This window comes from Coffea arabica, chromosome 8e, assembly GCF_036785885.1.
Source record: "Coffea arabica cultivar ET-39 chromosome 8e, Coffea Arabica ET-39 HiFi, whole genome shotgun sequence".
NCBI classification, from domain to species: domain Eukaryota; kingdom Viridiplantae; phylum Streptophyta; class Magnoliopsida; order Gentianales; family Rubiaceae; genus Coffea; species Coffea arabica.
Genome location: NC_092324.1, coordinates 51,411,269 through 51,424,686, shown reverse-complemented (window position 1 = coordinate 51,424,686; position 13,418 = coordinate 51,411,269). Strand labels below are relative to the sequence as shown.

At 36.2% G+C, this 13,418-nt stretch overlaps 2 protein-coding genes across 3 annotated transcripts; both read right to left on the bottom strand.

Annotated features, from left to right (window-relative positions):
- Positions 1 to 975: 975 nt before the first annotated feature.
- Positions 976 to 2,658, bottom strand: LOC113703257 (heavy metal-associated isoprenylated plant protein 39). Its single transcript, XM_027224561.2, has 3 exons — positions 2,504 to 2,658; positions 1,725 to 1,800; positions 976 to 1,626 (listed from the first exon to the last, which is right to left on the bottom strand). Exons 1-3 carry the CDS (start codon positions 2,516 to 2,518, stop codon positions 1,304 to 1,306), a joined length of 414 nt encoding a protein of 137 aa, XP_027080362.1. The 5' UTR covers positions 2,519 to 2,658; the 3' UTR covers positions 976 to 1,303.
- Positions 2,659 to 6,547: 3,889 nt separating this feature from the next.
- LOC113704347 (monodehydroascorbate reductase, chloroplastic/mitochondrial) lies at positions 6,548 to 12,712 on the bottom strand. Of its 2 annotated transcripts, none has more exons than XM_027226199.2 (18): positions 12,572 to 12,712; positions 12,260 to 12,452; positions 12,057 to 12,156; positions 11,262 to 11,339; positions 10,891 to 10,962; positions 10,331 to 10,449; positions 10,158 to 10,242; positions 9,899 to 9,988; positions 9,292 to 9,393; positions 9,119 to 9,208; positions 8,871 to 8,951; positions 8,403 to 8,474; positions 8,228 to 8,322; positions 8,036 to 8,124; positions 7,891 to 7,953; positions 7,707 to 7,747; positions 6,910 to 7,082; positions 6,548 to 6,798 (listed from the first exon to the last, which is right to left on the bottom strand). In XM_027226199.2, exons 1-17 carry the CDS (start codon positions 12,579 to 12,581, stop codon positions 6,951 to 6,953), a joined length of 1,512 nt encoding a protein of 503 aa, XP_027082000.1. In that variant the 5' UTR covers positions 12,582 to 12,712; the 3' UTR covers positions 6,548 to 6,798; positions 6,910 to 6,950. The 2 variants fall into 2 exon arrangements, with proteins under 2 accessions (XP_027082000.1, XP_027082001.1); XM_027226200.2 differs by having other exon boundaries at positions 12,260 to 12,449.
- Positions 12,713 to 13,418: the final 706 nt, after the last annotated feature.

Below are 13,418 nucleotides of genomic sequence, written 5' to 3'. Positions count from 1 at the left end.
GTTTTTTAATCAAATTGTGAGTTGATTTTTCTGTTTCGTCAATTTTGTCCCTAATTCCGTTACATTTAATGTCCAAAATTGACAGAAATCCTTAAATTAAGCTCTTTTTTTTATATATATATATATTATTCAAGTGTTTATTTGCAACAATTTATAGTTGAGAGGAGGCCAAAATCATGCAAAATGAATAGTTGAGGGACCTGCCGGAAAGTTTAGCGATATGATGCTGGAGATATGCGTTCTTAGAGACGAGGGATCAAAAGTCAATATGCCACTTGTTTAATAGCTGCTCATTAAGAAAAACGATTGAATATTCAAAAAAGTTTAGCGATAGCAAACAGCTCATCTGTGTGGTACTTCTAAATTCTTCACTTCAAAGTTTCTGCATCTTGGTCAGTTTTACCGGAGTTGAACACATGTTTTCTTCAAATTGCCGGGGTTGAAGTTGAACATGCGTTTTCATCATAATGTGACACTGTAAAAAATTAAAAAAAAAAAAAAAAAAAAACTTGGTGGCTGTTGCTTTGGAGGATGATAAACTGCTAGTCACTGTTCATAGTTGCTTTTGTATTGCATAAGAAGAGTGCGTAGGAGATTATTGTATAGAATTATAGAACTATTCCAATTTTAAAAAAATACCAGCAGCCGCAGTGCAGTTCTGGTAGGTTGTAATCAAATTTTAACACTCGACAGTGACGTTTTCTGGCTTTTACTGGTGATTTGTCAAGAAAAGCAATATAATGGGATGATCAATTAGGAATGTCGGTTGAGCAACCCGAGGGTCTGAAAATTCTTTAATCAAGTCTTGGCTCTGGATTCTGATACGTCATTTGGATTGCTATTTGTAAGAGCTTTTGTAGAAAAATATAATGTAACGTAACGATTTGAAATATGTGAAGTAAAAAGACGAAAGCAATATATCTCAACAGCACTATAATTAAATCCACATTTGACAAGAAGCTCTCATGCCATGCATTTGTGTCAAACTCGATTCTTTCTTAGTGAATTTCAAGAACTTCGTTATGCATAAAATGTATCATTTCGGGTCGATCTACAATGCAATAGCAACAAATTCATCCAGGAAGGAGAATGCATCCTCCCTCGTTATGCCAACAATCTCCAAGGAATTAAGCCACAAAATAGTAATACTTAGTTACAAAATTTATTCCTTCCATATACCAATAATTTACCCTCTCTATACTTCGTATCCTCCATATGTATAAACAAAATCAAAGTAGTGCTAGGATTTTTAAGTCCACCAGAACCATAACCATCAACTCTCCAAAATCCACGCTGTCAAATTTTAACAGATGACACAAGAATTGGGATCCTCTTCTGCGCTGTGGACAACATACTGCTGTGTCAAATAGGGATTGTAGCTCCTGTAACGATTCAAAAGCTCAGCAATCTGTTCACTTTCAGACTTCTTTTCGTCTTTCTTCCCATCATCCTTCTTCTCCTCTTTCTTGGGTTCTTCCTTTTTCTTCTCTTGCTCCTTTGCCGGCCCTACTGTCACTATTTCCGTGTGCCAGGATTTTCTCAATTTGCTAACCACATCAACCGGATCAACATCCCCAACCACCGTTAATTTCTTCTCTTTCATGTCAATAGAAAGAGAATCAATGCCTGAATCAACAAAAAGATCTTGTCAGTAAAATCTTGAATAACATACAAATCCCATCTATAATTCGATTCAACTGGGGTACGTCATCATCTCGTAGTACCTGAGAGGCTGGAAACTGCTTTCAAGGCCTTCTGCTTATCTTTGTCATCATGTATGCCCAATTTCACCACCACTTTCTGAGTCCAGTGAAAGTAACTAATGTCAGAACCCAGGCAAAAACATAAAACAATAGTTGTCTGCGATCTCTAAAGATTTCAATCTTCGTGAATCTATAGAAATTGACATCAGCTAAATTTTTGGACCATAGAAAAGTCTGAGGAGAAGAAAGTTAAAGGTTCTCTGTTTTCACTGTATCCAGAGGCCCACAGATCTTACAAAAGTGGGGATTTATTTGGCATCAAAATGCAACAGGAAGAGAACAAGATCATTAGGGACCGGCACTTGAAAATGAACCCAAAAGTTTATGCTCCAAAACAAAAAAAGATCATGTTCAGGGAAAAAGAAAAAGAGCTGTGCATGGGGATAAAGTTGGGTTTTTTAAACATTTTTCTTTTCTTTTCCCCTGAAAAGAAGGGTGAAAGTTAACTATACTTTATTGATTTCTTCACTGAGAAATTTGGGTGAGGATCATGGATGAACCCTGAAGGAAATAAGTCCCAAGACCCATCTAAAAGCAAGAGAGTTTTGAAAGAATATCTATAAATAAATCAGTGATATATTACATCAGAGTCTACTAAGGTGAGCAATATTATGTGCAAGATGTGTCTGTCAAGCGAACCAAACCAAAAGTGGTGATCAAAGAACAAATTGATAGTTAGTATAAAACAAATAATCACAGAATCAATAGGAAATTTACTAAGAAAGAGAGGGAAATTGCACCTTCATGTCAGCCATGCTTGCTCTGTACGTGTGTGTGTGAAAGAGAGGGAGGGAACTTGACCGAAGACTTGAGAATTATGGAGAGGTTTCGCCAACGGGCAATAGAAAAAACTGAGAAATGAGGATGGGAACCAGGAAATGTGTAATATGAAATGTTCGTAGTACTAGTGTCAAATTATCAAAGTCATTGTCGTTTTTTAGTAACCATGCAAATTTTTATACTAGTATATATATACAACCCAAAAGAAAAAGAATTATGGAGGTGACGAAATCATGAAAAAGGAAGATGGTTGGCATTTGCTTGTTGAACACGGAGAAGAGGCTAATGATGGACTCTTTATAAAAATGGACGTGCTGGTCAACCCTTACTCATGTCCGTCGAGAAAAAATACGTCGATAATTAAACACCGTCTCAAGCAAGGCATTTAATGTTACTGGTCTACAAGGGGTGACTCGGTCCTCCTCCTCCTCTCTTTCTAAGGAGAAAGTTTGCTCCACGTATATACTATATATATATAACAAATCATTTCGGGTCAAACCATTTTCAAGCTTTGTTTGTGTATACTACGTATCATTGAACAAGAACCGGACCGCTGTTTTAAGATGATGAACAAAAAGACTTTTAATCATTAATAATCTATACCAATTCGTTTTATTTTCTGGTCTGAGTATAAATTTTGAAATTTAGCTACTTGGAAGATAGAAAATTGAACTGTTTCTGTACATAATAAGAAGCTTCCCGAGTTCCATGGTTTTTACGGAACGTGTATCCAATCATTTGGACCAAGGAGACTTGGCCAAAAGATCTTGCGAATCTCCAACTTGCTGCTTTCCTGATGGTATTCAAATCCAATTTGGTGAAGATTAAGGAGAAAATAATGAAGGTCAATCGAGTTGAAGGGCAATAGTCATCCATAAACGGGGTCGAATGCCCCAACTAGCGGAATCATAAGTTGGTACCCTTTTTTGTGATATAATGAAGAGATTCAAAGCCTACTCGAGGAAATGTTTCTGCGTACTCCTATATGTAATTACCTTGATTTAGGCATAATTACATTACATAATAGAATTAATTAATTAACTAAACAGATTGACAAGCTGTTGAATTGGATGACGATGGCACTTGCGACGGATTAAGTAGGACAAGAAGGTGACAAGCTCAGTGAGGGCACCAATTTCGAATTTTCAATTAATATTAGTTGATGAGATGATAAATCCATCTCTCTAATTTGTGATTTTAGTTGAAGCTAAGCTCGGTTGGTTTTATTAGAGGATAGCGACTCCCGTAGGAGTAGGACCCTCCTTTGCTTCTGCTATTGATCGTAACCTTCGAGTTGATCAAAACCGTGATGCGACCCCTGAGGCTCAGTTTTATCGAAAATAAATATGAATAGGGGAGAGTCCGACTTTTACTTTGCAAGTGAAATTGAAAAATTGGAGGCGGCGAAGCTCTCTATTGGTTACTAATTATATTAATCAACCGACCTGTCGAAAACTTTTGTTGTTATCGCTCAAACTTTTTTGTCTTTTGATAGATTAATTAACCTGTGATGGGTTGATAGGATTGTGGTGCCTCCTGTATTATTAAGGATTCTTTTGGCGGGAAGATAACGTAACATATTACATATATGATGGATCATCCACAAAACCATATAAATAACAAGAAGTTCTTCTTGAAATCACTCAGCTTGTGTTTTGTGAGTATTACAAACCCAAACAATTAAAATTATACTAATCTAATCAGCTTCTTGAAAAGATTCTTGTAAGATCTATATATTGGGGGTACGGTGATTTTTCTGAATTTGGAAAGTATTTGCATTTTGTTGCATGTTTGATGTCATTTATGCCAGTGCAGATTTATCTCTGTTTGGATAGGAGCGTTAGTTTTTCAAATACAATAAAAATTTTTAAAAATACTCTAAAAGATAATCTAAAAATTAATTTAAAATTTTAAAAAACATCTCAAAATATATTCTAGAAACTCTTCTATTCTTAAATATTTCAAAATATTTTCTAAAAATATCCCAAAATATAATCTAAAAACTCTCTATTATAGTAAAATTTTTCAAAAATACCCTTAAAAACAGCTAATCCAAATGAAATATTGTCTACCGTTGTTTCCCTTTCAACGATAAATTCAATTTTTAATGCGATTCTCGACAAGTCGTCACTCATCCCCCAGGGAGATGAGGGGTAATTGGACGCTTTCACTCGAAAGAAAATTTGGAGTTTTGTGACAACCATGGGATAAGGCCGCTGACAATGCATACGCATGCACGCAATCAAAGCACGCAAATAAATTTCATTTTATCAAAGGAGGCACAGTGACAAAAAAAACAACTTGCTTTAGCAGTCAGTAAACCACTTGTTACCGGTGCACTAATTCGTAATTAATTCTCTCCTTTTCATATATTGTTGTTGGGCCGTCACTTTATTATTCGGTTTAAATGCCAAAAGTTACTGCAAGCAAGTAAGGTGTTCCGACGCTAGATTACGCCGCAAAATGGTTAATACTATTATTTTTGGATTTTGATTTGAAATTAAAAAAAAAAAAAAAAAAAAAAAAAAGGTTTTGGGAGACCACCACTTGGTTAAAATCGACAGGTTTGATGATATGCAAAAAATCTAATGGTGAAGGTACGTATCCAAGCAAAGTTCTGGATTGACTATGGCTGCCCAACGTCATCTTGGCGATAAAGTACCTTTATCATAAAGTCATGCAATCATGTTGCTAAATAATTCTCCTTCACTCGAGGATAAGGAGCGCGTAACTTTGATTACACACGGCATAACTTTATTTGCACAACGTGTATCTTTAGTACAAAATTTTGCAAGCCTCAGACACGGTGTGAAAATCGATGCACAACTTGTTATCTGGATCACACAAAATTTTTTGATCAAATCATGGCCTTTAATTGCTCAGCGACGGTCAATGACCGTCCCCGCCCCATTTCCTTCACTCGAATTTTTGACTTGTGGATTACTTCTACGCCAAAATTGCATAGATATTGTGATACCAGATCATCACTGCACTTGCATAATGCACATATACAATCCGATAGTGGTTCAGTCCCATCGATTTTTCATGACCCGATTGGATCACCCTTCCTAAAATAGAAGTAGGAATAAATATAAATGATGACAATTAGGGATAGCAACGGGGGCGGATGCCCGTCCCGCGAGGGGAGTAATGGAACGGGGGATGGGGTGAGGCAGAGACGGGGACAAAGGGAATTTTTCTCCCCCGCTTTAAATGGGACGGGGGACGGGGGACGATACCCGCGCTCCATCCCCCGCTTCAATTTATTATTATAAATAAATGTAATATATTATATAATATAATAATAATAAATTTAGAATATTTGACAACTAAATATAACCTTTATCCCATTGCTATCCAAATTCCTTATTGATATTTAACATAAATATGGTATGCGTTCTATGAAATTCCTAAATGTTATCTATACAATCTAAGTGAATTTTTTAATTTTCTTGGTGTTTTATTGCAACACTTTTCTTGTTTTTTTTTTTTCACTTTTTTCAGGTTCGCATTTTATTTTATTTTTTGAATTTAATTTTGAGCTATTAAATAGAAGTTTCTACAAAAAAAAAATCAAATTATCACCCGTAAGCACCCGCAGGAGAAACAGGACGGAGGGAACGGAGGCAAGGGATGGAGCAGGGACAAAGAGAGAGAGAGAGAGACACCATCACTGCATATCACTGATTAGAAAATTATGCGCGCTAGAAGTCTTGGTGAATGGTTTTTTAATTAAATGACACTTAAGCAATTTCGCATTTTGATTGCCAATTATTCCAAAAAACAAAAAAAAAATGAAGTTTCTTGATTCGCATTTACTCTTCACATGCTCCACACGAGGCACAAGTTTCAGGTTTAGAACCTTCACTCTTTCTTTTTTGCCGTTATCAAATTGTTATTTCGCAAGCTTGGGAGCAGACACTGATCTTGCTGTCTGGAGTACACATAATCTAATACAGAATAGAAGGTTATATGTATACAAAGGAACCCAAGCTTCCAACAGCTACATAATAGAGACATTTTATACCTTTCTGGGCAAATCGGATTGGTGCCCCGCCAAATGGTCGTAACGCATAAGAGAGAAAAAGTTAGGCAACACCGAAGGAGAATAAAATAAAAGCCAACGAGTTCCAGACAAAGATCCTATTTCTAAGTTCTACCTTCCCACAACAAAAAGGAAGATTTATTGATTAAGCCGCTTGGTCTGATACATCACCAAGGACGCTCTCTGTGACGTTGTGATGCACGCGAGGGTCTGAAACAAAGTTTTCAGAAGAATAAGAAGGTAGAAGTACTGTATAGTGGTGCAATCTTTACCCTCAAAGCATTCATCAAAGAGGCACGTAGAGATATATAAAAACATTACACATGTGCCGAGTAGAGAGTCTGACTCCCTGTCCATGTTAACTAAGCTACAGCCTCAACCGGCAAGGAAGCTCGGGCAATTTCAAGCGCCTCCTCAACTGAAGAAGCATTCTGAAGTTTGGCTTTGTCGACTAAAGGCTGGTTCCTAGCCAGTTTGGGTAGCAATTGGAATTCCTATGAAAAAGTAACAAAAATTATGTCCCAGATTGAGGAACATGGAGAATAATAAGATTAAATTGGCTGCTATTAGCAGTATACTGTCAAATTCCAACTAGAATAATAATGAAAGAGAGCGAAAAGGTCTCCCACTTAATTGCAGAATGCATGCAAAGAAACAGAACCAATGGAATATACCCACTTGTATCTACCGTTACAACAAGAGCTCAGGGAAAAAAATGTGGTACTACCGTCTCCTTTTCTTTCATATCCTTTTTCCCTTCTAACAAGATTGAGAAACTCCTCAATGTGGAAGGAAAGATAACTGCTAGATGTTATAATGTTACACAAGCTGCTTACAGAATACTCGGATCACCCAAAACAATTTACCAATTCACCCTTCAGTACCAGAGTTATATGCTATTTGAAGCAACAAAGAGAGTTCAAGCATATAATTGGTATTTAAATTTTAAACCTTGACATACGTACAGATAAGCAATTAGCTTCCCTGAATTGTTAAGTCTTTTCTATTATTGTATCTCCAGCAGAACTTCCAACTGATGTATGAAGCATTAGATGTTTAATAAGCACAATTTCATGCATTTAACAAGTTTCAGATTAACTGTTCAGAAGAAAATATACCTCAAGACTTCCACTTTCAAGGAGGACCCCCTTAAGTTTACCTGCAGAGCAACAATACCGTTTAACTCGCACTATCTTTGTTCTCCTTAAAATTTTTCATTAACAAATGCAGAAACGCCCCTTTCCGACCAACAGGGACAGAGGAATGATATGCATGTGCATACACGAGAGAGAGAGAGGGTACCCGAGTCTATCCAAAAAGTTGCAACCTTTGGATCGAAATGCCCAATTTCAACGGTTTCTCCAACTGATGAGAGGGCACAAACTAGTATTTAGGAGAAGCATCACATCAACAAATATGTTTTAAGGGGAAAGGAGACATGGCTTACCATTGTCCCCAAAAAACTGCCACCAGATTTTCCTTGGGCTGCCTTCATATTCAAAAACTCTTGAATAAAAATATGGGAGATAATCATACCTGCATATGACTCAGATTTCAGTAATGACAATGGCAAGCTCTAGAAATGAATATATAGATCATCTGAAACTGTGAGAATTTTCAGACGAAAAGAACACGTTACGTGGAAGTGTTTGCAGTTAGTAATGCCTTGGTACAATGCTGGGCAGATCGCCGAGCATGGTCAACATGCTCAACTCTTGCAATTCGGTTATACATCTGTGTAATATTACATTATATCAAGTTTCAGCCTGCCAATAGATAGAGAGTACTTGTGTCTAACTAAGTAATGATCATACCTTTAAAGGGAATGCTGCTACATCTCCAATAGCAAAAATTCCAGGAACACTTGTCCTGAACTGCCCATCTACCTGAACAAAGAAGTATGAAATAAGTTCTAGCTATGAAGACAAAGATATTCTAGTTCAATAAGATCTCAATATCCTTTTCTTCTTTTCTCGATCAGTCTGAAAGTGAGAAACATGTACATGATATGGTCAGATGCTCTACTCCCTTCCAAACAAAAGAGACTTGATTGCTAGTGGAAAGGCCCAAGCTACACAGACGTGACCCCACAGGTAGAAAAGGTAAATTTCAAGCATAGATCCATCCTAAATTAGCTAAAAGCAGAAAAGAATAAAAAAGGATAAATCTAAGTGGATTAAAAATTTGATATTTGGGGAAACCAAGCAACATTTAGAATATCAGCCGAGATGTTTTGGCACATTAAACCTTTGCACTGAAATCAGAAGGATCATCATGCTAACCTGTATTCCTCCTACTTTGTTATTCAAACCAATGCTATCAAAGGGACTAACAGCAGGTTTTGCTCCAATACCAACAACAACCTGGAGATAAGAGCAAATAAATACACAAATACTTCAGAAAATTCTTCAATTTGACTTGGATTGATTAGTCAAGCAAACATTCTGCTAGCATTAATCACATATCAATTTGGTGTTAATACTAGAAATGACAACGGATATTCTGTAAACACAACTAAGTGTTACATTACCATGTCAGCTTCTATAGTAGATCCATTATCAAGTCTGACGCCAGCGACGTGGCCATCTGAATTAGCTTCTAAACTTTTTATGGAAGCACCCTGAATATGTCATAAATGAGTTATGTTTTACTTGGGCTCCTGCAGGTACGGGGTTCTGTGGTCTAGAGAGAGAAAGGACTAACCTTAACAAATTTGACACCGTTGTCTGAGTAAAGTTGTTCATATTTTTGGGCAAGAGAAGGAGTAAATAACCTTTGCAACAAATGTTCCTCTGGAAATATGATCTGTTTTTCCAAGTAACAACATCAGTCAACTATATCTAGGTAGTTATAATACCAAGAATTTCAGTTAACTAATGATCAGGTTCAACAGGAGTCTAGAGAGTAGACATGTTTCAGACATATCATTTGTCAGGAAAGTAGCTATTACTAGCTAGTTATAATGTGCATGAGCGTTGGCAGCTGCAAAAGGTCAAACAACTATTTAGACAAAAGTATTGATTTTTTGTGCACTAAATCTTTAAGCTAAAACAATTAGAATTTAATTAGGTTAAATTATGACATGACACCTGGTCACTCATCCAAACTACAGAAACTCAGAAAGGTCAAATATGGTTAAACATCAGTTCCAAATGGAAGTAACATGCTTTATCTTCAGTTCATAAGCTATTATTAATACCTAATCTACTATACCCGATATCTCTGTTGTTCAGCAGGCTCAAATATCTGAATAGATACTTCAACTATCAACAAAGATTACATATTAAACAGAAACAAATAAAGAACTTACAGTAGTATCAAGTTTCCAGCCAACAGCTGCAGCTGCAACTTCCATGCCAATATAGCCACCGCCAATTACAACAATTTTATTTGATCTCTCCTAAAAAGTGAAATACAACTGTTTTCTCAATTTTGCACAATGCCATGTTCACAGCATTTTCCTTCTTTCTAGAAAACCAAAATAAGCTAGTAACATGTTTCATTAGGTTTAAATTTGTCATATTGTCATCCAGCCAGAGTATAAACAGAACAAAACAAACTATATTTACCAATGAGGATATCAGAGAATCTGCATCAGCAACATCACGGATGTAATGGACACCAGGTAAATTTCCTCCAATTTTCTCTGGAAATCTGAATCCAGTAGATAGGATTTACATGATTGCAGTTCAAAGACTATAATTGGTTTAATCCTCAAATCAGGAATTCAAACTAGAAATACCTGGTAGCCGTGCATCCGGTAGCTATTATAAGGGAACCATACTTGAGCAGTTTTCCTGAATTTGTTGTTAAGGTTTGCTTTTCAATGTCAATGCCTGTTACAGGATCTTCATAAAACATCTGCAGCAAAATAATAAGCTACATGGGCAACAACTTACAAAAAGTGCAACTACCATACATTTCAATAATAATAACTAGCTTATTGTACTTCCAAAACAATTACACTGAGCACATATCCTTATCACTTAAAATTAAGAGTTACTACAAGTTAGTTATTTGAAACGTACATCAATACTCTGAAAAAGGTCACTGAGATAAGGCATCGGGGGCTCAATATTAACCATTCTAAATTTAATGCATGCAGCAGAATACTATGACTGAAAGCAATAATGCACGTACCAGAAATGTAAATCACACAATTATCAAATAACTGTTCAGAAAAGACTATAATCATAATCTATATTATTTCAGATGCCCTTCAATAGCTCATACTCTACATGGATTATAAATGTGTCCCAACTCCATAAGAACATGGTGATCCTTAAAAAACGATGAGACTACCTCTATTCCCTGGTCCTTGTACCAATCTGGTGTCTGTCTTTCTCCACCTGAGCCAACGCAAGTGTGGAAACCCTGAGATAGTAGAGATGGTTATTGCTTACTCAAAGAGTAAACAAAAAATGGAAAAGCAATTAATGAAACATACAAGTCAATATCCATATAAACAATTTGCAGAAAACCTAGAAATAGTACTTTGTCATATAGAAGCTGAAACTCAAGCAACTACCCAACTAGCTAACAGAATTACCGAAAAATAAGATCACAACCAGGTATTTACAGATAATGTGGTTTCAATGTCAAATTTATAACAAAAAACCAATCTCATCGACTTACAATATAAGCAAGAAACATCAAATTTCTACTGAGATTACCGGTAAACGTGCTGGCTTTTTGTCTAAAGGAAAAAGATAAGCTTTTGTCAGAGCTGGACGTTCATATGGTGCATGTGCCTGCATTAATACCGGAAACAAAATGTTCACATTCATTCAATTTAGTCCACAAATTTAACTTAAAACAAATCAGAAACATTAGCTTCGAAGCCGGTGTAAAATGACTAGGAATTGAATAATCATCATTGCACTATTCTAGTGAAACAGTAACGTTAACACTAAATATGTGGCATAAAAGGATGACATAGCAAGCCGTATATATAGTATCAGACTATAAATGGAGGTAAAAACGAAGTACCTATGGTCCATTTGGTGATACTGTTTTGTTGCAGTAGCATCTTACACAATTAGAATATTGGCAAGCCTAACCATATGAACCCAAAGTTTTCAAATTTGGTTTGCGCTGTTTAAGCTTGGTGGTATTCTAAATTGAGCTTGAGCTCAAATGAGCTTTTTTCTAGTTTGACTCAAGTAGCTTGATTTATTTATACACTACATACAGTTTGATTTTTACACATACGAACTCTAGCTCAAAACGTGAATGAAAGCCGTTTCTTCCTCTAGTATCCTATCATAGGTACATGAACCAAATTTGATCGATCAGCTCCCATTTAACTGAGTTTAATTTGAATATCAAGTAGCTAGGCTGGTTGGTCCGAGGACCAACACATTATCCGCTTTTCAAATAATCAAAATTTAATCAACCAAACTTACAAAAATTTAAATAAAAATGAAAAAAAAAAAAGAAGCAAGAAGAAAAAGGTAGAAGCTAAGAACCTCTTTGGAGACAATGCAAAGCTTTCCATTAGCCACTCCGTGCTCGACGAAAGTCCTAGCTGCATATCCAGCTGCATTTCCCCCTCCCACAATCACAAACCTGTTAAGTGAATACAACATTATAAATAATTCAAAATACCTTTTTTCCTTCTTTTTCCTCCAGAAAAAAAATTGATTAAAGGAGATATCGTTAAAGAACCGACTCTCGATTGTCGTTGGCGAAGGAGGAGGAGGTAGAAGCGGCTACGAAGTTTCTTCTTTGGAAGCGTCTGGAAGGATTAAAAGAAGAACAAGAAGCTGAGGAGTGCAATTCCGGACAAAATAGAGAAAGTCCGTGCTTCAACGACGTCGGATTGGAGATAATGGCGGCCATTGGTAGTACCCTACGGACTGCTGCTGCGAAGGATTTCAAGCAATACAAGGATGAAGAACAACAGATTCAGTGATCGGAATACTTACTATATAGTATAGTATAGATAAAAAGAGAGAGGAGAGAAGGTGGCTTTGAGTTGTACCTGAGGACATCACGGGGGATTAATCTAGAAAGTAGTAGTATTTAATTACTGGTAATGACTGTGTTAGTGAGTGAACGTTAATTATTCAAGTGCTGGCTCTAGCAGGCGTTGAAGAGTTAAAGGCAATTGGCTACTTGGAAGAGACGATCAGGATTTGACAGGTGAAGGTTTCGGCTTCCCACGGTTCCGAGGGCAGTTGGGGAATGTCAAAACTCGAACCAGGTCTTACGACGTCGTCTCTAACCTGAATTGCTTCTTCCCTTTTTTTTTTTTTTCGCACCGTGGATGGAACTTGGAAGCACGCAACCCATTATCCCACAATTTTTGTGCCAAACTTCTGGTATTTCTTGTTATTAATTTTTTTTATATGCAGTACGCAACCGATAAATCCGTAAAGAATTGATAAAAATCAGATGGTTCAATTAATTTTCATTAATTTTTTATTTTTTAAAATAAATATTTCAATTTTATTCAAACTTTTTAATGCTACAGTAAATAAAAAAGGATTAATCTTTCCTACACTGACAGTGTATACACTATCAGCTTTGGATGAATGACAATTATGCAAAATTTGAGTTTGAAATTCAACTTTTGTACACATGTTATGAATCCAAAGATGATAGTGTATACACCGTCAGTGTAAAAAAGATTTACTCAATAAAAAATTATTAAACTTTTGAATCAGAATTTAACCTGTAGAACCGATCGAAATCGGACAGGGATGCTTTCTTGAACACCTTACCTTGGCAGGTTAATTGTAAACAAACACACGAGGTTTAAGCCATTTAAAAATAAATAAATTTACATTAGTCAGGTACAGCAAGTGCCTTTATTCATTTCACCATAT